Source organism: Hemicordylus capensis, chromosome 5 (genome assembly GCF_027244095.1).
Source record: "Hemicordylus capensis ecotype Gifberg chromosome 5, rHemCap1.1.pri, whole genome shotgun sequence".
Classification (NCBI taxonomy): Eukaryota; Metazoa; Chordata; class Lepidosauria; order Squamata; family Cordylidae; genus Hemicordylus; species Hemicordylus capensis.
Window position 1 is genome coordinate 236,851,482 of NC_069661.1, and position 25,651 is coordinate 236,877,132.

At 41.7% G+C, this 25,651-nt stretch overlaps 1 protein-coding gene across 18 annotated transcripts in view; it reads left to right on the forward strand.

Annotated features, from left to right (window-relative positions):
- ERC1 (ELKS/RAB6-interacting/CAST family member 1) overlaps positions 1–25,651 on the forward strand; it is a 292,154-nt gene that overhangs the window by 193,245 nt on the left and 73,258 nt on the right. For all 18 annotated transcript variants that reach the window (XM_053255857.1, XM_053255862.1, XM_053255858.1 and 15 more), the window contains one exon: positions 22,658–22,802. In XM_053255857.1, the coding sequence (XP_053111832.1) occupies positions 22,658–22,802 (145 nt within the window). The remainder of the gene's footprint in view (positions 1–22,657; positions 22,803–25,651) is intronic.

Consider the following 25,651-nt stretch of genomic DNA (forward strand, 5'->3'; position numbering starts at 1 on the left):
ATGCCTAAATTTAGGGATAAGAATATTACCTAAATATGCTGCTGGTTTGGAATAAAAAAATTGTTTCCCCAGATAGATACCACTCCTTAGCAGAGGTGTAACCATGGGTGGGGCAGGCAGGGCACGTGCCCTAGGTGCCGCTCCAGGGGTGGGCGCAAAAATGCCACTGACTGCCCCCGCTCCCCACAAAATTCTAGCTTCCCATACACAGACAGGCAAAATTCTTTTATCTTCTGTTCCTGCCTTCCTTGGGCAGGCGCCATGCTGCCTGCTTCAGACACCATGCTGCCGGCTCCCTGCTGCCATTGGCCGGACCTCCCCTCCCACCCACAAGATCTTGCCGCTCCAGAGTGACCTCAGTCTCTCAGAATGCTGCTGGGTGTATATACTCTGCTCTAGAGCCCGCCCGCGTGTGCTGGGGCTGGGTGAACTCTGCTCTGCGCCAAGAGAGATGACTGTACTGCAGGCGAGGAGGAGAGAGAAGGCAAGGCAGTGAGTTCTGGCTTATTCTGGCTTCCTTTGGCTTGGCTGCATTTTCTGGCGTTTTGGGCTGTAATATTAAATTTTAATGCTGGCGAGAGCATCTGGTGGTATTTGTGTGTTTGCTGCCTGCTCTGCTTCAAGGCTCGAGCTGCGGAGGAAGATCATTGAGCAAGCGGCGGCGGAGCATGCAAGAGCTTTGCCTAGTTGTCTGAAGAAGTTCTTCACTTGCTTGCTTGCTTGCTTCATCAAGATTAGAAAAAAAACAAGCAAGCAATTCAAAGTTGTGTGTGCACATGCAGTGCAGGCGTCTTTACTCTTTTTACATTTCCTATCCTGCTTTCTGTAACCCACGTGCTAGTGCTACTACCACGTGCTCCAAGCTGTGGGAGGGAGGGCAGGCTGCCGGGCGTGCGCAAACCGCTCTCAAAATGGATGTTTTCCTCCTGAGAGAGTGAGACGGTCATGGCCAAGGCAGCCTTGGGGGTTGTATCTGGGGGGGGGGGGAATTAACAGGACTTATAATATGCCATCAGTGGAGGGGGCGGGGGCGGCGTGCAGCTATGAGGAAGCTCCCCTCGGCAGCTGCCTGCCATGTCACTTGTATGTGCCAGCAGCCTCTCCTCCTCCCTACAGACGGGGCTGCCCCCATGTTTAAGCCCCTGGCCTCTGCGTTGCTCTGTTTGTGTTGCTGAGCCGACTGCCGAGGGGTCCTGGGGAGCAAATTTGCTTGCCTGCTGCTGGGCTGGGAGGAAGTTCCCAGTCCAGCAGCAGGCGAACATTTGCGCCCCCTCAGCGAGCCTAGTAGTAGAGGCTGAATCAACCTCAGTTTGTGCGTTCCTTGGCGATGGCATTGTGTTGTGTATATTATTTATTTATTTGCTCTCACTCTGCAGAAATTGAGGTCGGGGTATTCGCCACCAGACCGGCAGAGTGGTGTGGATGTTAGGGGTGGTGGGCGAGGTAGAGAGAAGAGAAAAGAGGCTCCCTGGTCTTGCAGCAGCCGCTCGGCTTGTTCCGCTGCCTCTCCCCACCACCACCATCCATCCCCTTTCTTCACAATGGGGTGGAGGGAAGTGGGGTGTGTGTGTGTGTGTGTGTGTGTGTGTGTGTGTGTGTGTGTGTGTGTGTGCGTGCATGCCAGGTGCCCCTGCGCTGCTCTGTCTGTGCTGCAGAGCTGACTCCCGAGGGGGTCTGGGGCACAAATTTGCTTGCCTGCTGCTGTGCTGGGAGGAAGTTCCCAGCCCAGCAGCAGGCAAACATTTGCGCCCCCTCAGCAAACGGAGCCCAAGCCCGCTCAGTGAGCCTTGTAGTAGAAGCTGTATCACCCTCAGTTCGTGCGTTCCTTGGCAATGGCATTGTGTTGTGTATATTATTTATTTATTTATTTGCTCTCACTCTGCAGAAATTGAGGTCGGGGTGTTCGCCACCGGACCGGCAGAGTGGTGTGGATGTTAGGGGTGGTGGGCGAGGTAGAGAGAAAAGAGGCTTCCTTCCTGGTCTTGCAGCAGTCGCTCCGCTCGGCTCGTTCTGCTCATCCGCTGCCTCCCCCCCCCCACCATCCATCCCCTTTTTTCATGGTAGGGGCAGAGGGAAGTGGTGCGTGCGTGCGAGCAGTTGGGGGGAGGCACGCACCTCCCCCCCATCCATTCCCTTGCCAAGTTTCTTCACAATATGGGCGGAGGAGAGAAGTGCTGCGTCCATGAGTGCAGCTGGGCAGAGTGGAGGGACACGGTTGCATGTACTTCCCCCCCCTCCCCTCCTGGCCTGGGTGACCTGCCTTTCCCTTAGGGTCTCTTGAGGGTTTTTCCAAAATTGCTCTTCAGCTTGGTAGCCAGATTTGCTCCTACATTTCCTAGAGACTAGGTTTTGTTGTTTTCAGTACTTGTTCTCCTACAAAGGGTAAAATGAAAAGTCTGATCAGTGCAACAGTTCGAGAGATCCCAAAGCACAGAGATACCTTCTAAAAGGAATCCCTTCTTTTCTTTTACACCATGGGACTCTTAGTCCTCAGTATTTTCAATGATGGTTAAAGGTTAAGGCAGCAGGGAGATGATGCTCTTCAATAAGTGAGCATTAGAAGGGCTGCTGTATGGACAATTTCCAGTAGTTAAGGCTGCACTCCTATATGTACACTTACTTGGAAGTAAATTATATTAAACTAAGTGGGACTTACTTCCAAGTAAACAAGCCCAAACTGGCAGCAAATAATTAAGAAAACTGTCAGTGACACCCAGCTCATTTATAATTGAACAAAATGAGTTCGCATTGAAACTAGTGTAAAGGAAGCACTGTGTCCATGTGCATAAATAGCCATTCATTATCTTCCTACACAGAGGTGCTCTTACTTCCATGTAGGACATCTCCTGAAACACTTATTATGGCTTCTTACAATGACATACAAATCTCTTTCACTGCACACAGGAAGGGTGACTAGCACACATCATTCTCTGTGTGGAAGTTGTAGTATATCTGCATGTAGGAAATGCAAGATCTTTAATATGCTTTGCATCTTCTTGTCCCTAAGCTGGTAAGAGGGTGACCGTGAAGTCCAGGTTATGTTGGTTTTAGCAGATGTGATTTCCACATGAAAGGACATTGATAAAATCAAAATATATTACTAAGACTGTGGAAATTGAAAGGCTTGGGTTTATAACTTTTAAAATAAAGTCCGGAAAGTAATCAGCAGGCAGGAGAATCTATCTATCATCTATCTTGCGAGCTCTTCTGAAGCTTTACCTACTGCATGGATGGAGACATGTTGTGTGGCAACCCAGATGCATGTCAGATGTCAGAGAGTGGGGGGGGGGGGGGCGGGTGCGCGCGCAATTTTAGTGCTTGCCCTAGGCGCCATTTTCCCTAGCTACGCCTCTGCTCCTTAGACAGGCTGTATCCACTTGTAATTCTGTATCGGCAACACGCTGCTTAATAACCTGCCAGCCCTTGTCATATCCTAATCTAAGAATTTCCTCATAGAAGAACCCAAATTGAAGAAGTTTATTTTTAACCAAGGTCTTCCTTGGTTAACAGTAGACTAATAAAGAGGCTGCAGTGAAATAATGTTGTTTCACTTGGAATATGTGTTCTTGAGGTGTGTTAAATTGACATGGAGATATGTAAGCAAGTTGGTTTTAAACTGCTGCAGAAATTGTTTCTTACATGAATGTATGCAGTTGATTATGTGGTGGATAAGAGGAAAAGACTGGTTCCCATTTTGGGGAGATAAGGATGTGGGATCCTGAGAACTGCAGGTAGTGTTCTGTGAGTGGAACAGGATTTCCCACCTACCCCTTCCTGCTGCAGTCCTGTGAACTTCTGAAAAGCTACAGCAGAAGATCAGGAGGCGTCAGTATCGGCAGGGAATTTGGCACAGGAGGTTATAGCTGGCGGAGTCAGTGGCAATTGAGAGCGCTCCCATTGTGTAAGCAGAAAAGCTTTCCCCTTGTGCAGGCAGCCCTTTGAATCCAACCCCAAGAGCAAAAAAGAAATAGAGCCTGTTTGGTAGGAAGCAGTCTTCCATAGAAGGTACTGAAAGCACAGATAGCAAAGTAATCTATTTTACCAAGAACATAGGAAGCTGCCATATACTGAGTCAGACCATTGGTCTATCTAGCTCAGTATTGTCTTCACAGACTGGCAGGGGCTTCTCCAAGGTTGCAGGCAGTAATCTCTCTCAGCCCTATCTATGCTTTGGTAGTTTGTTGGTTCAATAAAAAAATCTTGACCTATAAAAAAAATAAAAAAATCTTGTCCTATCTTGGAGAAGCCAGGGAGAGAACTTGAAACCTTGTGCTCTTCCCGGAGCGACTCCATCCCCTGAGCTTGCTTCCACTAGACCAGCTCTCCTTTGAGAGTTGTTTTGAGGTTGACAGTAATATATAATGATTTCTTTAAATGTTTGATAAGGTAAGCATTGCTATTTAAAATTTTTGAAACTTTCCTCCTAGAGCTGGGATGTCCCACTCCATTGCATAGTTTTTCTGGACTAGAATCTTTATTTTTAATGCCTCTCCAGTCCTATTGAACACTGGTTAACTCTTTAGTGATTATTTCAAGCAGTGTTGGTTCCCGGGGGCTAATACTTGCAAAGTAACTCCTCTGTTTGATAGGTAGGTAAGGAAAGCTTTTCAAATGACTCTTTAATTTGCCTGTATGAATTGCTTTCACTCTAGAGGAACTAGGAATTCCAAAGGGAAGTAAGAGTAAATCTGAGGTGCAAATATGTAAATCCTATGAGCCAAGTAGCCAACATCAGTAAAATTGGCTGCCAGACCTTGTAAAAATCTCAACCAATCTTTTTAATGTTATGATTAAAATAGTGTAAAATCTCAGTTTATACATAGTTATATATATTTATTCCTCCAACTGCCCTGTTTGCTTCTAACATGTGTGGACACACAGGTGTATTTGAGGCTAAGCCAGAGCAAGGGTTGGGTGGTATCCTGATTTATTTATTTTTTTACACAACTAATAATGTAAAATCAGGGTTTTTTTTAAATTACATTGGAAAATAGGTTCTGTATGTACGTAGATCTCTAAAATTTTGGAGCAACTCATGCATTACTTCACCTTGTGCTTTATGCATCAAGACTTCAATGAAATGATGGCTACACTTTAGGGCTAGGGCCCAATTTGTGCCTCAGATGAAGTCTGGCAGATTGAATACTGGATCAGCTGCCACCACCTTACATTGTGGGTGACAAATCAGCTGCAAGCCTCCTGCTGTCTTGTCCGTTGCCCAGTCAGCCTCACATTGGCTAGAGTCAGGATGGGACATGCTTAGGTGGACCCAAGTAAGACTACCACTGCAGTTAATACCCATTCTGAAGGAAGAGCCTAAGAAGGGGGTCAGTTTGTTCTTTGGCGATCTCATCAACTTTCCCTTGACCCCTGCCTGTAGCAATGATTTGTTAATGCTGTGCTTGGTCTTGCTTTTATGCTATTGTGAGCTTCAGTTGGCTGCCACTTGGTTAAGCTGGGAATGAATTTTGCCATGCTCCCTGGTTAGCCAGGAGGAGGCATGGATTTTTCCCTTTGTCATAGCAAGCATCTAGGGATTTGTTGCCTTTTTACAAGGATGCTTTCTCTTTTTCTCATGTCACAACTAATGCTTGTAGCATTGGGCAGGGACATGGCTTGAGGTAATTGTTGTGAGCTCCTTGCAAACTTCAGGAACCAGTTGCCAAACCTGCCTCCAGACTGGAGGTCTTCTGGCTCTGTTGTTGACCTTTGCCATCCATGATCACAAACCACTCCTTCCTCCCTGGGTTTTCAGCAGTGAGGATGGGCTACACATTCTGTGAGCGGTCAGGCTGTCTGCTCCCTGTCTTTCAAATAATTGGAAAGTCTCATTCAATGAAGTAGTTGCCTATTTTTGCACTCAAGAATGGGTATGTGTCCTGTTCTTGCACAGCTGGTCTTCCTACTGTGTAGTACACAAGTCTGACACCCACATTCTGGCCCAGTGCAGACACATTGCTGTTAATCTTATCTTATGAGATTGGGAGCATGCCATAAGTTCATGTGGGCTTTCTCTCTCTTTCTCTTTGTTCCCCCGGTGCAAATTCCCTTTTCTCTTGTTTGCCTTAATAATAGAGGCTATTCACACAATGGGGTGAAATCGGGCTAGCAGAGCCCCATCATGTGAACCACCGGGCTTGGCTGCGAGCCCGGTGGTTCCTAGGTGGGTAACTCACCTAAGTACCCCTCCCCTATAACCAGGTGTGCAGAGCGAGTGCTCCGCAAACCTGGTTTTACAGATTGTGAGTAGCTGCAGCGCGACTCCGTGCCACGGTTACTCATGAGTAGACCCCCGGAGTGGAGGCAAAAAGCCGCCTCTCGGCTCCGGGGGTCTCCCCAGTATGCCCTGCGCACTCGCTCAGGGCATACTGGACCTTCCGGGGGCCACGTGGCCCCCAAGCTCCCCAGCCCCTGCCGGCTCCATCACAGAGCCGGCAATCGTGTAGGCGGCCGATCCGACCGCCCAGGGCTTCCCTCCTTGCTCGTGTGTGGGGAGAGCAGGCTTAGCCCGCTCTCCCTGTGCACCCTCCAAAACCGGGTCTCACTGATCGTGAGGCCCGGCTCAGTATCTACCATTATAGTTGTTAATTCCTCTTAACCAGGGTTTGCAAGCCCACTTCAAACTCTAGTTTCAAATTTAAGACAGGAGTCTTAATCATGGGTTAGCATTAATTTAGTGCTGACATAACATTAACTTGTAATGCTAAACTGGAAACTCCATTTTTTTTGGAGCATTCTCTTCAGTAAGAAGGACTCTATCCTCTTCAGCCCAGGACATGAAATATTTCATATTGCAACCGATCATGGCTCTTTTAAGTGCAAAAGAGTATCTTATTTTATATATGGATTAGAATCCATTCTTCATATTGTTGAAACCATTCAGAATCCATTCTTCATATTGTTGCTGTTGGTTGATTGATTGATACCTGGTCTTTCTACAGACTTATTCAAAGTGGCTTACAACAAAATTAATATAACAATATAAAAAGAAATACTAACTTACCTTAAAACCAATACTATTATTAAAATAGACTAAAACAGGAGATTAAAATATCACAATAGCAAGAGCTTTTAAATTATGGTCAGTGACAAAGTTCTTAGTAAAACCACTAAAATAAATAGAGCACATTTTTCATACAATTTTTATTCATACAAAATAGGCAGTTTTGTAACCAGTGGTATGAATTAGGTTCTAAGTGTTTAGCAAGTAAGTACCCATGAAATAATTACCAGTTTCCTTGTTATGGCCCATAGAGGTTAGAGATCCAAGTGTGCCAGACTGTCTTGATCTGATAAGCTTTCTAAGGAGCAAAAGTTACACAGTTACATGTAGAGTCCCATAATTTCCATAAATCATGACTGCTGTATTTAAAATGTTCTTTTGGATTCATGTTAAGCAGACTTGTAGCTGGCAGTCAAATGAGGAAAATATGGATAAAATCTGATAGAGATCTATTTAAATGTTTAATTAGGGAGTTGCCCCACTGATATTTTGAATATACAGGATGTCTCTTCAAGGAAAACTACAGTAGTTATGAAATGGTGTGAGTAGATAAAATCATACCTGATTATTGATGGCTTCTGAAGGTTTTTCTTAAGTCAGAAGGCAGCATATGTGTAGATTGTGGGAAAGAGCAGTTAACAAACTGAAAAAATCAGTGTCTTACTCAAAATTCTTTATTTTCTGTTGCAGTATCCATAAAGACTTAAGATTTTCTCTGATTCCTTTTCTATCAAAAGTACCTTGCTTTTCCCACATTAAAACCACAGAGCCACCTTAAAAAAAAAAAAAGCTAACCTTAAACCAGAGATGTGGGTTTTATGAAAAACTTTGAATTGGGAAATTTTAAAAATATATATGTAAATTTTTTCTCTACTGTGCAGATTTTCCTGATATCTACATAGACTGTGATCCAGTTTGACGTGCTTGACCAAGATTTTAGTTTTTAAAAACTCCACCATGTTATGCTCTTGTTGTCTTCAATAAAACTTATATGTACAAGCTCTCTCACAGGGATAATCAACTGAAAAACATGAATTACAACTTTGAAATTGCCAAGCTTGCCTCTTATTGCATTGGCATCAATTCATTGTGAACTATGATTCACAAAATTGAATGGGGGGCAAATTGATTGATTGAATGAATGAACTAAAGTATTTTAGAAATGGACATTTCTTCACATAAAAATAATGCATGAGGCGATTTTTTTTTAAAAAAAACTTCCATTTTGGACCTTTTTCTGTGGAAAAATTTAAACCCCACATCTCTGGTAAAACCTCAGCTGAAGTGTTGAAACAAAAATGTAATGCATTTAAAATCATTTGGCTGGGCCAAGGAAGTATGGGTCTGATCATGAGCTCAGTTCTTTAGACTGCTCAGTTCTGGTCTTAGGAGGCAATTTGATCACATCACATAGCTACTGTATAAGCTACACTGGTTATCAGTGTGTTTCTCCCTGCAATTTAAGGTATTGATTTTGTCCTGCAAAACCCTTTATGGCTTAGGGCTAAGTTATACTCCTACTTGAATCTGCCCACACTAAAATAACTTTTAGAGAGGCCGTCTTGTGCATCCTGCCACCTTCTGAAACTCACTTGGTGGAAACATGTTAGCAAGCCTTCTCTGTGGTAGCCCCTTCTCTCTGGAAGTCCCTGCCACTTAATCTTTCAGTAGCAGCTTCCTTGGCAATTTTTAAAAAGATTCTGAAGACACTTTTATCTCAGTGAGTCTTCCCTAATATCCTCTGAGTGCTGGTTTTTATAGGTTATCCCATTCTGTTCTCTGTATTGATGTGTTTTATGACCACTGTTGCTGTTCTGCTTTTATTGTATTTATTTATTTGTCAAATTTGTACGCCGCCCCAAACTTTCGTCAGGGCGATTAACAACATCATAAAACATACACAAAAATCTTAAAACTATTTAGGCAATCTAAAAATTAAAAACAGTTTAAAACTTACAAATTTTAAAAGCTAAAAAAGCTTGGGTGAAGAGGTGGGTTTTCAAGCACTTTTTAAAAATTGACAGAGATGGGGAAGATCATACTTCAATAGGGAGCTCATTCCACAGTCTCGGAGCAGCAACTGAGAAGGCCCGTCCCCATGTGGCTGCGAGCTGAGCTGGTGGCAACTGGAGACAGACATCTCCAGATGACCTCATTGGACGGTGGGGCTCATAGCAATTTGTTTGTTCATTGAATTTTTTATACCGCCCTACCCAATTTGGCTCAAGGTGGTTCACAAACAAAACAAAAACAGTTAAAATCAATCACCAATTTTTTAAAAAAGTTAAATACCATAAAATAATCAGTTAAAAACAATTTTAAAACCCTAAAAACCAGGGTGGATTTGATTTAAATCAAACTGATTTAATTCATGATTTAAATCACGATTTAAATCACTAGTCAGTAAGGCTTGATTTAAATCATAGTTTTCTACATAAAGACTAATTCTTGCTGGTATAACTTTAATATGCAAGTAGATGAAGATTTTTAGAATAACAACTTTTCATATTAGTTTTTTTATCCCCAGTTTAATAGGTTAATCATTCATATTTGGACAACTTTTCTGTTGTACTTAGGAAGGAGAAAAATAATCATTACCTTAATAATAATAATTTAAATAGATTTATTCAACTGAAACAATAACATTACAGCATATGTTATTTGCTTAAACAAACATCCATGTTTGTTAACTAATTTGGCTAAACAATATATATATATTTAAGAAACTTAGACTGTGAGCCCAGCCTACACATGAAAAACTTAAATACTGTCCTCTATAGCTCACTCGTCATCTTCATCTTCTTCTTTGTTCATCATCTGGAAAAGAAAAACAAGCTTTCCTGCTTTATCGGGTCCCAAACGATTTCTCAATTTAGAATGAATGAGTCCAAAGGAAGAGAATATTCTTTCAACGCCTGCAGAAGAAGCTACTGCTGTTAAAAGTGAAATCATTACTTGAACAGTCTCTAAATCCAAGTGCTTAAGTGACTTCCACCAGTTCACTGGTGTGACTTTCTTTAAAATATCTTCAGCAAACATATATTTCTTGAATGGTTCCCCCTTAGCTTTGAAGTTTATTATACAGATGGATGATTGCTGGATACCCATGTCATAGCTAACTCCTCTTCCTCAGCACTTAAGTTTTGACCCTGGTACTGGATATTGACAATATTTGCCAAAAAATGAGCTGGAGACAGTACTTGTCCCATTCGTTTTTTTAATGCTTGTAATTTAATTCTGTCCATGTGTAGTTCTGTTTTTAAGTGTTCACTCAGTTCCTTCCAAATTTCAATAGCATCAGCAATAAAACAGCTATTTGTCTGTATTTTGTTTAAAGATTCAGAGATGGGTTTCAGGATGCTCAGCATATGTTCAACATTTCTCTTAAGCCCAATGTTGAGGATTTTGGCCGTGACAGTGCCATCTATTTTATCTCGATTTTGTTCACAAACTGTCATCAGAATAGGCCAGTTCTTAGTATACTGCTCAAAACAGTCCACCACAGAGTTCCATCTAACATCTTGTGGGAGCATTAGCTTGGTTCCACCCATCCTTTTCAGAGCTGCTGCAGCAAAGTGATTGTTACGGAAGTATTTAGCAAATTCAACAACATTACTCTTTATTTCTGGAACACTTAAGTCTTTGGCTAAGAGGTGCAGCAAATGAGCACTGCAACCATATGTTATTAGCTTTGTATTCCCTTCCTGCTCTTCTAAATTTCTTCTCATCTTGGATACATTTGCAGCATTGTCTGTGACCAAACTGCGTACTAGACATTTGAATTTTTGTTCACATGTTATTATAGCTTTTACTGCCACTTCTTGTAAGTATTCTGCTGTGTGTGCATTTCCTGACATAGCAATTGTTTGTGCAAGGAAGACTTTCCCTTCTTCTGTTGTTATACAAGCACATACAATAGGATCATTGTGGACATTACTCCACCCATCAATACTTAGGTTAACAATTCTACCCTCCAGAGCTGTTGCACATTGCTCCATTTCTCTGTCATACACTTTATCCAGCAGTTTCCCTGCAACATCTGCTCTGCTGGGTGGACTGTATCCTGGTCTCAGTGACTGAACCATATTAATGAAATGTGGGTTCTCAGTCAGACGGAAAGAAGAGTTCGTTGCATAAACAAACTGGGCAATTTTTTCATCAGTTAACTCTTTTTCTAATCTGCTAGTTTTTATCACAAACTTATCTATGGTGGTTCCAGGAGGGAAGGATTTTTTCTTTCTTTTAGGTGATAGTGATATGTGGCTGTGGGTGTCTGATGATTATGCTAATGAAGCACTATCCTGGATGGATAACTCTGAAACTGTAGAACAGGAGGATGGTGATCTTGAAGGTGGATAGTTTCCAGAATCCATGAATTCCCCTAAACAAAAAAGTCAATGCTGTTATTTTATTGTTTATACAATTTCTGCTTATTGTACACAGCACTGCCCCAAAAGGAATATTTGCTTTTCTTCATAACTGTACCAAATGACAGTAACATGCAGTAATAATAAGAAATATAATTTTGCTCAAACATGACGGTTCAAGGCAGTCTTTAGAAATATTATATGATTCAATAAAAATGTTTACCAACCTGAAGATCCTGCCTGTTCAAATGTGTTTCTTTGGTCATCTTCATCACAGCACTTCTCATGATGTTGCCTCATTCGGGCCACCAGGCCTTGCATTTCTTTGTTGCAGTGTTTGCATTTTGCACACATGCCTGCCTTACCGATAGCTAAAGGAACTTCATTAAAATATTGCCAAACTGGGTCTCTTTTACGGCCTGCTGCCATTATAGGTTTTTTCCTCCAAGGAAAGAATGTGATAAACCTCAGGTCATACACACAAAAAGATCCAAAGACTTGTCTGTCTGTGGCTATGCAGTATTGTGCTCAGAAAGTTTCACTTTCATTTTGTACTGCTTGTCTGCTTGCCCCTCCCTCCTCACACTTAGTTTCACTTTCTTCTTGTGCAGATCTATTCCACTCCAAACAATCAGAAAAATATTGTTTCTATTCTATTTCACTGAACTTCTTGAAACTTAGCACTGAAGGGGTTGATTCTGTATTCATAGGTTTGTAGAACAATAGGATTAAGGTCTTTTTCTCAACTCTGTTCATGTCATAACATTTTTGCTGTGAAGAAGAGGCATGTGATCTCTGCTAAGTCAAATTCAGTTTTGAGAACTGCAAAAGTAAACCAAGCATCTGTGATAATATCTTGTAGGCAGAGAAACTGCCCAATAATCTTACAAAAACCTCTGGAAGAGCATGACATTGTGAATGGATTAATGGAATTTATTTACCAAAAAAATTAAACATATACAGCCTTATTCTACATAATTAAAAAACTAATCTTTATTTCATGATGGAATAACCTTTGGATGGTAATATATTTTCCTCAAAAAGCATTTTATTTAAAAAAAATCCAATTTAAATCAAAAAAATCCGATTTAAATCAAAACAATCTGATTTTTATTTATTTTATTTTTTTAATCATTGATTTTTATCCACCCTGCTAAAAACAAAACCCCCAGTACATTAAAAAAAATCCCTACAACAATTAAAAAGCCCTGGAAGGCCAGGCCAAACAGATAAGTCTTAAGAGCTCTCCTGAAGGTCAATAAAGAGTTCAAATTATGAATTTCTGCAGGGAGCTCATTCCACAGCCCAGGAGCAGCTACAGAGAAGGCCCGTCTCTGAGTTGCCACCAGATGTACCGGTGGTAACTGGAGACGGAGGGACCTCCTCAGATGACCTTAACGTACGGTGGGGATCATACAGAAGAAGGCGCTCTCTAAGGTAACCTGGACCTAAGCCGTTTAGGGCTTTAAAGGTAATAACCAGCACTTTGTAATGTTGCCCAGAAACATATTGGCAGCCAGTGCAACTGTTTCAAAACAGGCATAATATGGTCTCTCCGAGTTGCCCCGGAGACCAAAAGAGACAAAGAAGATGTTCTCTTAAATACCCAGGGCCTAAGCCGTTTAGGGCTTTATAGGTTATAACCAGCACCTTGTTTTTTGCCCAGAAACCTTTTGGCAGCCATTATAGTTCTATCAACAAAAAGGTGATGTGGTCTTTCCGAGATGATCCAGAGACCAACCTGGCTGTTGCATTCTGTACCAACTGCAGTTTCTGGACTGCATACAAAGACAGCCCCAGATAGAGTGCATTGCAGAAGTCAAGTCTGGAGGTTACCAACATATGTACCACTGTATGTTTGTTATATTCTTTCAATTGTTGTTAGCAGCCTTGAGTCTGCAGAAAAAAGCGGGGCATAGGTTTTAAAATAATTTTTTCAACTAAGAAGTAGAAAACATCCTCCAGATGAGTCAAACTGTTGAATTAGCAAGTGTATTTGTTTTCTAGTGATATATAAATATGAACTAAAACCAAGACTGTGGTGGTGAGGCTTCCAGGAGGGTGGAGTAGGAGCTCATTTGCTTTGTACAGGTCTGTGATGGCTCTGTGGTTTTCCCAGACTTGTTGCAGGGTGAGATGAAGACGTTTATTTCTTCTTGGATTTGTAGGGCTATAGGTATTTTGCTCTCCAGCATTTGCATATCCTTAAAAGGTTCCTCTCATTTCTGAAAATATAGGGATTTGGAATCTCTGATGTACATGTAGTATCCATTAATGTTTTCGCTAACTCTGAACATAGGATTTTAAATGTATTGAATTTGGTAAGTTTTTGTGTGAAACACATATTACTAGAGTGTAAAAGAGTCAGCCTAAATTTGACCCACTCTGTTATATTTTACGACACATTCAAGATATAATTAAACAGAATCTGATATGTAATTCATTATTCTGAAGAGTATTACAATTTTCATTCTTTCATACAGTATTTAACAAAATTAAGAGAAATTCACTCGTCAGTGTGTTACATTCAGCTACTATGAATTTGTTTAATATCAAGACACATTAATGGCATACTGAGTTAGAAAAACCAAGATTATTTTGTATGTGTCTTTAAAATTTCCATGCTTGATGGGAGTTCAGTGGTGAGTGAGACAGTACTGCGTCGTAGTTGAGAGACACAGGCACCTATTTATGGTTTCTTAATTGATTTGAAAGTATAACCAGGAAATGGAAAATAAAAGGAATGGTGCCCATTGATATGACAAAACAGGGCAGTGGCTTATATCTTATTGAATCCATTTCTGCAACCTGTTGGCCTTTGATTTTTTTCAACAGCATCCGTATTTGAAGTCTAACAAGGTATAAATGGCCAGCTACCAATCCATCATTTCCTACCACCTAACCCGCTTTGATGACCCTAGGAGCTACCCATGGGAAACTGTGTGGTGTTTCGAGTCCCCCATTGTCCCTTAAAGCCGAAACACTTGAAATGTTTCAAGTTAGTTGCGTTGAAACAATTGGGATTGGCTGCTGTTTTGACAAGACATTTCAGCCATCTGTGTTTTGTTTTGAGCTTGAAACAAAATGTAAAATCTGCTTCATGCACATCCCTACAGGCTATTGTGCCTCTGCTAAATCAGGGGTTCTCAAGCTTAGGTCCCCAGATGTTGTTGGACTACAGTTGCCATCATCCCTGCCACAATAGCCAACAACATCTGAGGCTCAAGTTTGAGAACCCCCTGCTAAGTACTTGCTCAAGATACTTCCAGTCGTCATATTCCACTGCTGTTTTTATCTGCTGGTTCTGCTGTTTTTTATCCTTGTGGTTTTGCTGTGTTTGGCGGGAGCGTGTATTATTGCTTTTATTTACCAGTGTAGAGCATCTAGAAGTCATCTGTGTTGAAAGGCAGGGTGCAGGTTAAATAAATAATCTGAAGGAAAACTGACATGTTAGTTATATTCTGTTGCTGAAGAATCATCATACTAGTTTGAATTGCACAGATAGCTGAAGTCCTGTTCTAGGTTATGCTGCTTCTTTTTGTTCCCGCCTAATGCCCTCTATTACTCTGGTCATTCTCAGTGACTTGTTACACACTCAGATGTTGAAGGCACACACTGGCTGACTGTTCAAAATGTCAATTATCTCACTTTGTTGTTTGAATAGCAACTGACAAATGTATGATTCCCAGCCCCAGAGGGGACTGGAGCTGTTTCTCCACATGGTTAGACACACATAATTACTACACAGCTTGAGGATCAAATGAGGTTCCCAGAGTTGTAACTGTGGATAAGATCGGGGAAAACTTCAACTGCTGAAACTTTTCCTTACTGTTGGATGGAAATGTGGTGGGAAGCCTTCCCCTCTGTGCTTCGAGGAATGACCTCATTTAGAGAGTTGCGTGCTTTGGGAGCAGCAGGATCAGTAACTCCACTTGGTACATTTTGTTGATCTGCTTTTGGTTCCTGAACCGCTTTACATTTCCCATGTCGGGAACCCAGACGTTATTTGTAACAATTCTTTCCTGTTGCTTGCTTGGTTCTGCTAGAAAGGGCAGGAATTCTCTGTAAACTGTAGAGTTAGTCTCTCTGGGGTGCTTTAACTAAATAAAAGCTCAGTGTCTACAGGCCATCAGTCTTATTCTGTCCCTCATTCACCACTCCCATCACCCACCCACCCTCAAACTAATCAGCCTAGCACTGGGCGCTTTGAAATGTTTACTGAGAAAACAGTTCTGTTTTGACAGACAGCAATTACAGCACCTGGGCTTAAGGCAGATTTTACAGCTCTTTTGGGGATCCCTTATGAATGGTCACCGTGAGGTCGGTTCAGATTTGTGCAAATAGGCTTTGAGGCAGAAAACATGCTTGGAACCCCATTCTGTTAACTCTGTGCGTCACACTGTTCAACAACCAAGCGAACAGACCTGGACACCCCCAATTCTAGAAGAATTGTTAATAATTAATACCAGACTTGGATATCCCTCTTCTAGAAAAAAAAATTTCTTGGTATAGGTTGAACCAGCTTAAGGCCACTTCATAGTCTCAGTACAGAGAGAACATAAAATAGAAAGCAACGCATAGCCTATTAGGTAGCCGTCCTTTCTAATTCTTCTTGTTCTCTTCTGGATTTTTGTTAATGTATTTAATTTTGCCAAAACAAGTTAGTAATGATTAACTCAAGTCTCATTGATTTCAAAAGGACTGAAATAATCTTGACTGACTTAGTCTGGATGCTGCCCAACAAATTTTTCAAAACACAAGCAATCAGTTGAAGGAAGCAGCATCACTATGTCTCTTGCTGTGCCTCTGCTTCTATCAGATGACTCCCCATTTGCAAAGCTGCAGATGGAGAGGCATTTGAGAGAAGGCAGCTGGGCAGAGAGACTCGCCATCCGCTGCTTCTTTCTGCTCTCCTCTCTGCTCTTCCTCCCAGAGTTCCCCACAATAAAACATAAGTGCCATTCACCAAGGAAGAAGAGGAGAGCTGCCACCACCAGTGGTGGCTTCTTTCCCTCAGCAAGCGGAGGGAATGTGGCAACTCTTTCCGACTCTCCAAGGATGCATAGGGGGTAGAAGAACAGCACCCCCAAGAGGGAGAGAGAGTGGCGGGAAGCAGATGGCCTGCTGTCACCACATCCCCCTCCCTTCCAACTTCACTGTTCAATTACTATGTTTTCCAAGTTCTTTGACATTAGAAATCCAGGGATCATCTTAAATTCAGAGTCCTCTTCCTTCCTTTACCCTCTATTTTTAAGGGGGTCATCTTAAATTTGCAGTTGTCCTCTATTCAGGTACATACAGAAAGTTGGTATGGGGAGGATAGGGCAGCAGTGGTGATGGCAGTGGAGCTGCCTCAAGCGGTAAAATGACTTGAGCCAGCCTTCCCCACACACTTTATCCGGAAATACTTCTTTCACAAAAAGGCTTGTCTGACCTCTTCTTCACACACACACCCCTTTGCTTTTATTTCTATTCTTTAAATGTTCTTGGCTTTGGGCAGCTTGGTTTTTAAAATCCTCCTTGTCCCTCTGCATTCCTTTGCTTCACCTAAAGAGTATTGGTTCCCAGAGCAGATTCTGCTGATAAACTCATCTAGGTTATCTTCACTTCCCCCTGAACTTCATTTGTGCTTTCAAGAATTCTTTAGTCTGTTTTTAGCTAACCTCAAAGTCTCCCCATGGTGATGTGCCCAAGACAGAAAATTTGAATGGCTGGTTTCTCTGTGAAAAGGTATCTGTTCTTGTCAAACAGTTATTACTTTTCCTCCCCTCGGTATGACCTCGGCTTTGAGCATGCACTGGCTTCTGTGTCTTCAGGAAGGTGAAAGCTTTCGCCTATCACTAAGAATACTGTTCTTTTTGTAGTAAGACGCAAAAGCGATCATCTCATTCCAAGGAGCACAGCAGCAGCTCCGCAGCCACATGAAAGCATATTCGCATCAGTCCCATGGGTAGGATTTGTGGTCAACTTTGACTGCTGTATTACAGAAAATGTAACAATTGTGTAGGATGCTACTAGTCTTTGGTAGGTGGGAGGAGGAGCACAGCAACCAACTTTCAGCTGCAGCTTTGAATCCTTCTACTTTGGGGATCATAACTGGCCCTAAAGGGGTAAAAAAAGAGTAAACCCCGTAACTTATGCATATATTCTCCTGCAATAAATGAGTCTTCTTGTGTTGATTAAGGTCAGGCCCTCAATTGAGATGAACCGGAGAAAATAACACATTGCAAGTTCTGTGTATGATGGTGTTATTTAGTTAAAATATAGTAGTTAAAATGCCAACACAATAACTACTGTTAAGATAACAAGATGTTAACCGGATATTAGCATTGTGAGGTTTTTTATTCATACATAGAGGATTCTGAGCTGAAAAAATAAGTGCATGACTAAGGTACTAGGTGTCTAAGCGCCCATATGAACTAGTATCGACAGGCATTATAGACTCCCTATGTCATCTCTCTGTAGTTTTATTTGTTTTCCATAAACAATAACAGCAACTGAAATAAGTGCATATTCTTCTGTTGACCGCACATCCATGTCCCACTCCCCACCCCTTCTGTTGTTTCCTTGGGTTGAATTATAGATTTTAAGAACATTTGGACAGGGAGCTGTCCACATGTACTTTGTAAATATAAAATAATCTTGAATATAGTTTAATATTTTAATATTAAATTGTTGTCAAATACATCTCACATTTAAAACTATGAACCCAGTATCTGATTAGTGAATTCCTTTTTGCAAGCATAGGAGAGTTAAACTGGTGAACCTAGACTCTTGGAACCTCTTGTCAATAGTATTGTCCTGCTTTGTTCCTGATTTCCAAATGACCACCAGTGTCCAACACTTATTGCATTCTATCTCTGAATCATAAAGTACATCTCCTATGGAAAAAATAAATTATTGTGCTGTGCAGTACTCAGAAGCCTGAGTTGCCGTCAAAATACTTCTCTTGTATTGATCTGTATATGACACATTGCTTTTAAAAAATCAAGATTCATATCAGCTGATACAGTCTGTGTAGCAATTCTCCGTAACTGTTTGTGCTAATTAGTACACCTACCTAGAGCATGGCATATTGTGAGATTACTTGGAAAAATAAGCCAAAAAAAGAATAAGGCAGCACCTTTTAGACTAATATTTTAATGCATGAGCTTTCATATAACCCACTTCCTCAGATGTGGGTGAAAGCAAGGCTGGCCAGTTACAAACAAGTAGTGACAAATCATTCTGTATACATTTAAAGAGTCACTTACAGTATGTCAATGATTTTATTCTTTTTTTACCCATATAATTGACTAACACAGCAAATCACATTTATTTTTACATGATGGCGGGGGGACAAAATATGTAATTTTAGGAGAATAACTCGGGGGGGGGGCGGAATAACAAACATAGAGCAGGATGTGTGTGGAATATGCTAGTAAGTTTACTCCAGCATCTTGAGACCATAGTCATTTACTTCTGAAGCTAGCATTTCATTTGAAATTCAACAGCTCTGGGCTGAGTGTGGGTCAGAAGCAAAAAGCAGTGGTTGGGCTGAGACCTATTGTTTCTCTGAGTGGTTGCAGGGCTTCCAGGTGTCCTGATTTAAAAGCTGCTCCTTGAGACAGGAAATTGTATCTTGTTCTGAGGTTTACTGTAATAAAGTACATAGTCCCAAGGGATGGCGCTGCTGGGTCCATGAATCACTTTATGGGCAGGCTGCTTTGACCTCAGCCTAGTGATTTATTCATGTCATTCCACAGCAGGAATGGGAGAAATGTAACCAGCACATGGTCTTGCCCCCTGGATGAGCCTTTAAATAGGAGATTGACAGTTATCCCCAAAGCCAGAACCAGGATGCCTTAGGAATATGTGAACAGGGGAAACCCTCACAGTTCCTTGGCTTGTTGAAAACAAAAACTAAAGTTTTACTATTTACATACTCTTTGCCAAAAATGTGCACCCTATGACATTTTACAAATGAACTGGCAATACACGTTTAACACCCCAATTCCAGTCCCAAGGATCACTGCGCAAACCCCTCTGCCTTTTACTTTATTATTACTTTTGCTATTGCTAAAGGCCCCACTTTGTTTTCTGTATATGCAATGTATTTATTTACCATGCAGATAGTTGCCTCTTTTCCACCAGCTTGGAAGTCAGGAGGGTGGGTGGTATTCCAGTTAAAGATATACTCGGTAAGCCTAATTGTCCTACAATAGATTATCAACAGTAAATGAACAAATAATTCAAAATATCTCAGCACCTACTACTACTGCTATGAATATTTATATGCAGCTTTTCAACAAAAGTTCTCAAAATAGAAAAATAATAATTAATAAAGATGACGCCCTGTCCCAAAAGGGTTTTCAGTGTAAAAAGAAACTTAAGGTAGACACCAGAAACAAACACTGGAGAAACACTGTGCTGGGGTTGGATAGGGACGGTTGCTCTCCCCCTGCTAAATATAAGAGAATCACCACTTTAAAGGGTGGCTCTTTGCTCACTTAGCAGGTTCCCTGAAATATACGAAATAGCAGGTACTAAATGGATCCTAAGTGTTCATGAATACATATGGAAACTAGAAACTGTGTATCCACTCCACATCTGTAATTTACCTCTGGGGGAGGTAAAAATATAAGACTGCAGATAATATGAACTCTCTTACACTTATTTATATCTATTAAGTCTTCAGTACAATACCTGTGTTGCATTGGCTTTACATTAGGGGGGTGGGATCAGATGATAGAATTGCAATTTGTAAAAAGTTCTTGGCCATATGGTAGGGACCTGCAGCATTGAAATAATATCTTCTGAATAAGTAAAAAAAGGGAAATGTTTGTTTATAATTTTGAGTGACTTGCTCTTGATTTAAATATGCAACCGTTCAAATCTGCAAACCTATTGCACACTGATGTGTATGTTCATCATGTGATGGTAGCAACAATAAGTAACTGCTTGTGTGTGTGACACAGCCAATCTAAGAGCAGAGGGAGCTTTTCATATTGCTTAACAGCACCTCAGTGGAGGAAGTTCATATTTTCAGCCTCAAATTCAAGTGATAAGATACTCAAGTGACATCTATGGATGTGTGCATCAACCTTGCATTTTACATAATAGACAATAACATTGCAAATATTCATGTAATATAGCTTACCTTTTTAATGTAAGTCTTGTAATCAAGAACCTAGGGTGTGATGATCCCACTGGGAAAGGTAAAAACCCCAAGCAGGATACAGCGTTTGGATATCAATCTTTTCAACAGCCTACTTGATAAACGTAAGATGTCTCAGTAAAAGGTTGTCTCGAGTACTGCCATCTCAGATCAAGCCGACACAGTAGGGTTCCCAGGCCATATGTAGCACATTGTTTTTCCTGCTGTTTCTTTTTATTAGCCTGTCAAAACTCTGGTCAACCTCTGGAATGACTCAAGTGGTTGACGCGATTGCTCTTGAATGTCCTCTTCCAATTAGTAGACCTGAGTCAGCCCCCTGCTTATTGGTGAGCTGAGGATGATGAAACCAAATAATGGCTGCAGTATCAAATAGTGTCACAATGATAGCAGAGAATTCACCTGTGCTAGTGTCCATCTTTGGGCCTATTCAGTGGCAATGATGGCAATAAACCTCCTCACACCTTTGTTACTAATGCATCTGTTCAGAGACTAATGTAATTTTTCAAGAATTGTGAGGGTCTTATTATATCTTGGCACAAGTGTGGGTCTGGGGGGTGGAAGTCTACTCAGCCTTTTGAGATGGGTTCATGAGGTACTTGGCATATAACACGTTTCATATTTATTCTGACAGACTCCGTAATTACTACAGATTTAATTTATGTGGTGGTGGTGGTGGTGGTGGTGGTGGTGCTGCTGCTGCTGCTATTGATACTTTTCCATTTATGCAGCCCAAGGATGCAGACAAGGTTCTTAGAGGGATGAGGCCGCTTACATGTGTGATCAACCTTGCCCATCCTGGGTGGTTAAATCTGCTGGAGTGGGACTGCCCAAGTGGGTGTCAGAAGTAGTGAATGTGTACTGTAGGGATGGTAGAGTTCTGTCTAGCCTTAAGGAGGCAGTGTTATGGCCACTGCCTTTAAAAAAGAAAATAACCCTCCCTAGATCCAGTGTGATGGAGAACTTCCACCTAGTCTCAAATCTTTTTGGTAAAGGTGCTTGAGTGCATAGTAGATTCTAAACTCCATTTCCTTGATGAGATGGATTATCTAGATCTGTTTCAGTTTTGGGACTGGTTTTGGGACTGAGTCAATTGACTGACCTACACCAAGTGCTAGATAGGGGAAGTTCTCCTGTGGTTCTGCTGGACCTCTCAGTAGCTTTCAAATCTGCAGACCATGGCATTCTTCTGGTCTTCCTTTCCAGGACAGAAATGAGAGCACTACCTTAGTGGTTCCACTTCATCCTAGTGGGGTGTTTTCAGAAGGTGATGCTTGGAGATTCCTGCTTGACACTTTGCCCTGTGGTATCCTGCAGGGTTCAGTTCTAGCCCCCATGAAGTACAATATCTATGTGAAGCTGTTGCTGTCATTTGAATGGCACTCAATTCTGTCTCTTCCTTGTATACCAGGGAAACAGTTGAGGTCCTAAACAAGGATCTGGGGATGGAAATGGAGTCTTTGAAGGCAAACAAACTGAAACTTAATCTAGACAAGACAGAGTTGCACCTTCTCAGTAAAACACCAATAAGGGAATAAGGTTCATCCTATACTGGGTGGGATAGCATTTTGTATGAAGGCTCAGGCCAGGGGTGCTTCTGGACCTAACTCTGAGTATGCATGTCCAGAGTTTGGCTGTGCCTATCTTGAGTCAGTGTGCCAACTATTCTTGATAGGTCACATTTGGCTATGATGACATCGCACTTGGATTACTGCAATCCACTCTGTGTGGCTGCCTTTGAAAAGTGTTCAGAAGCTTCAGGTGGTACAGAATGCAGTGGCCCAATTATTGATGGGTATGGGGACTGTGACCCTTCTTCTGCAACATCTTGTTGCCAGAACACTTCTAGATGTACTTCAGCATGATGGTTTTGACCTTTAAAACTCAAAACAACTTGGGGTCAGCATATCTGAAGGTCCACCTTTTCCCATGTCAGCTTGCCCATCTGAAGAGGCCCTTCTGTGTGTCCCACCATTATCTGCCATCCATTTGGCTGGGACCCAAAGATAACATAGCAGAGTACTACTATATCAAGTCTCTAAAAGACTAATATTAGGTCTCTGAACTTCTAAACATAGAAATATATGAATAGATGTTGAGGATCTTTAATGCTATTCATATTTTATTTTTCAGACAAGAAGCCCTTCTCGCTGCCATTAGTGAAAAAGATGCCAACATTGCTCTGCTGGAGCTGTCATCATCCAAGAAAAAAACCCAAGATGAAGTAGCTGCACTGAAACGAGAAAAAGACCGTTTGGTGCAACAGCTAAAGCAACAGGTACAAGAATATTAATCATATAACTGATAAGACTTGGTTATTACCTTGGTTTTGTTGGTCTTAATATGAGAGAGTCAAGCCATGCAATCTGCAGCTTGTCTAGGTGAAATGCACCTACCAGACCACTGCTTGCATCAACACCTTCCCCCAACCTGACAGGTGCCATGGCACTGTGATGTGTTTTCTCCATCCATAAAGGCTGCACATATACATGCTCTCTAACTTCCTCTGTCAGAAAAAGATAGTACTGAAGGTTGAGGCAACTATAGTACTTCTCAGTGAGTTTCTGGGGAAATTGGGAATACGCCCCATAAACAGTTATTTGCAAGGCTGAAGTAACTTACAAATGTAATAAATATTGATCATTTGTCTTGATACTAGACGTCCACCATATGTAAGTTTATGTGCTGGTTAAAGATATATTAACCAGCACATTAAGTGGTGGTGGACCTATTAGAATGGTCCACCCGAAATGGCTGTTGGATCCAGTAGAATTCCAAAGGGCCTTGGAGGGTTTGGGAGTTGATTCTGCCAGTGATTCTGTCAATGCCCTAATGGATACCTGGAACAGGGAACTTACCAGGTCAGTAGACACTATTGCTCCTAAGTGTCCTTTCTGACCTACTTGTATGGAAGAGCTATGGGAACTGAAGCAGCAAGGTAGACAATTGGAGCACAAATGGAGGAAGACTCATCTTGAATTGGATAAGACCAATTTGAAGGCCTATGCTGTGGCAATACGTGCAACAAGGAAGCAATTTTATTCTGTACATATTGCATCTGCAAGTTCTCATCCAGCAGAGCTGTTCCAGATTGTTAGGGGTTTAACTCAAGCTCCTTCTGTTTCCAGAAACAATGCCTCACTGTGACGCATTCAGTGAGTTATTTGCAGATAAAATCTCTTGGGCTGCTCTGACCTCCAATATTTCTGCAGGGCTAATTAGGGAGGTGTCCAGCAATTCCTCTTGCAAGATCAGATTGGATCCGTTTCAGTTTGTGACTCCTGAGTATGTGGACAAGCTGTTTGGAGCGGTACGGCCTACCACCTGTTCTTTGGCTCCTTGCCCATTATGGCTGTGTTTAACTTGCAGGGAGGCTGTTGGAGTGAGACTAGTTGATATCATTAATACCTCACTGAGGGAGGGCAGGATGCCACCTGGTTTGAAGGAGGCAATGATTAGACCTCTTCCTAAGAAGCCAGCTCTGAATCCCCTAGTGATGGATAATTATAGGCCAGTCTCCAACCTCCCATGGTTGAGTAAGATGATTTAGAGAGGGTGATGGCTGACCAGCTCCAAGCAGTCTTGGAGGAAACTGATTATTTAGATGCATTTCAGACGGGCTTTGGGCGGGCTGTGAGGTTGAGAATGGCCTTGGTTGGCCTGATAGATGACCTTCACCAGTTGTTTGACAGAGGGTGCATGACGTGGCTGGGGTTTTGGGATCTCTCAGTGGCTTTCAATACCATTGACCATGGTATCCTTCTGGATCTCCTGAGAGATTTGGGGATAGGAGGCACTGTTTTACAGTAATTCTGCTCCCATGTCTCAGGTAGATTTCAGATGGTGGAGCTTGGTGACAGTTGCTCTTCAATACGGGAGCTACTATATGGAGTCCCTCAGGCCTCCATTCTGTCACCAATGCTTTTTAACATCTACCACTGGGTGAGGTCATCAGGGGATTTGGTGCTGGGTATTATCAATATGCTGATGACACCCAAATATATTTCTCCTTGTCATCAATATCAGGAAATGGCATTAGCACCTTAAATGCTAATGCCAGCTAGTGTACCAGGTTGGATTACTGCAATGTGCTCTATGTAGGGCTTCCTTTGTATGTAACTTCAGTTAGTCCAAAATGCAGCAGCCAGATTGGTCTCTGGGGTATCGTAGAGAGACCACATTATGCCTGTTCTTAAACAGTTGCACTGGCTGCTGATATGTTTCTGGGCAAAGTACAAAGTACTGGTTATTACTCTCAAAGCCCTGAGTGGTTTAGGTCCGGGTTACCTGAGAGAGCGCCTTTCTCTGCAAGATCCTCGCTGCTCATTAAGATCGTCAAGAGGCGTCCATCTTCAAGTGCCAGCAGTTCATCTGGTGGAAAACTGGGATCAGGCCTACTCAATTGTCACCCCTAGGTTGTGGAATGTGCTGCCCATGGATATAAAAGGATTATCTTCCTTGGAAGCCTTCAGGAGAGCCTTAAAGACCCATCTTTTTAGCCTGGCTTTTAATATCTCATTTTAATTTTAATCTGGTTTAAATGTATGTGTTTTTATTTTAATTGTTAGATTATGTGTGTTTGATTTTAATGTAAACTGCCCTGAGCCACTTTAAGAAGGGAGGTAGATAAATTGAATGAATGAATGAATGAATGAATATTGAGCTCCAAACCCAATGGAAATGTCACAGAGTAGGGAAGTATCTCATAACAGAGAGGGAACATAAATGTAATATGTGTAAAATAGTGCCTGAAAAGGCTGCTGCTTAGCATCCATTGAAGTGTAACTCTGTAGTAAACTGCAAAAACTCAACATTATTTGGACAGAAATAAATAGAAAATAATGCCTGATAAAACTGTAGAAATAAATATAAAAACATCAGGAATCTGGCTCTGTCTTTTGGGAAAGGCCCCATAAGTTATGGGGCCTTTTCTAGAAAGCAAACTAGATTTTCTGATAATCTTAAATGGCATGCGTGGGTCTGTACTTGAGAGTTTGGCTTAGACTAGCAGGCAACTGGGCTTTACTTCAGAAAAGTTCATGTACTTCCTCCAATGTGTTCACTTGCCTTTAAATTAATGTTTGATTCTCTTGAGAAGCAGAAAATGTCCGTGCATAGGAGGAATAG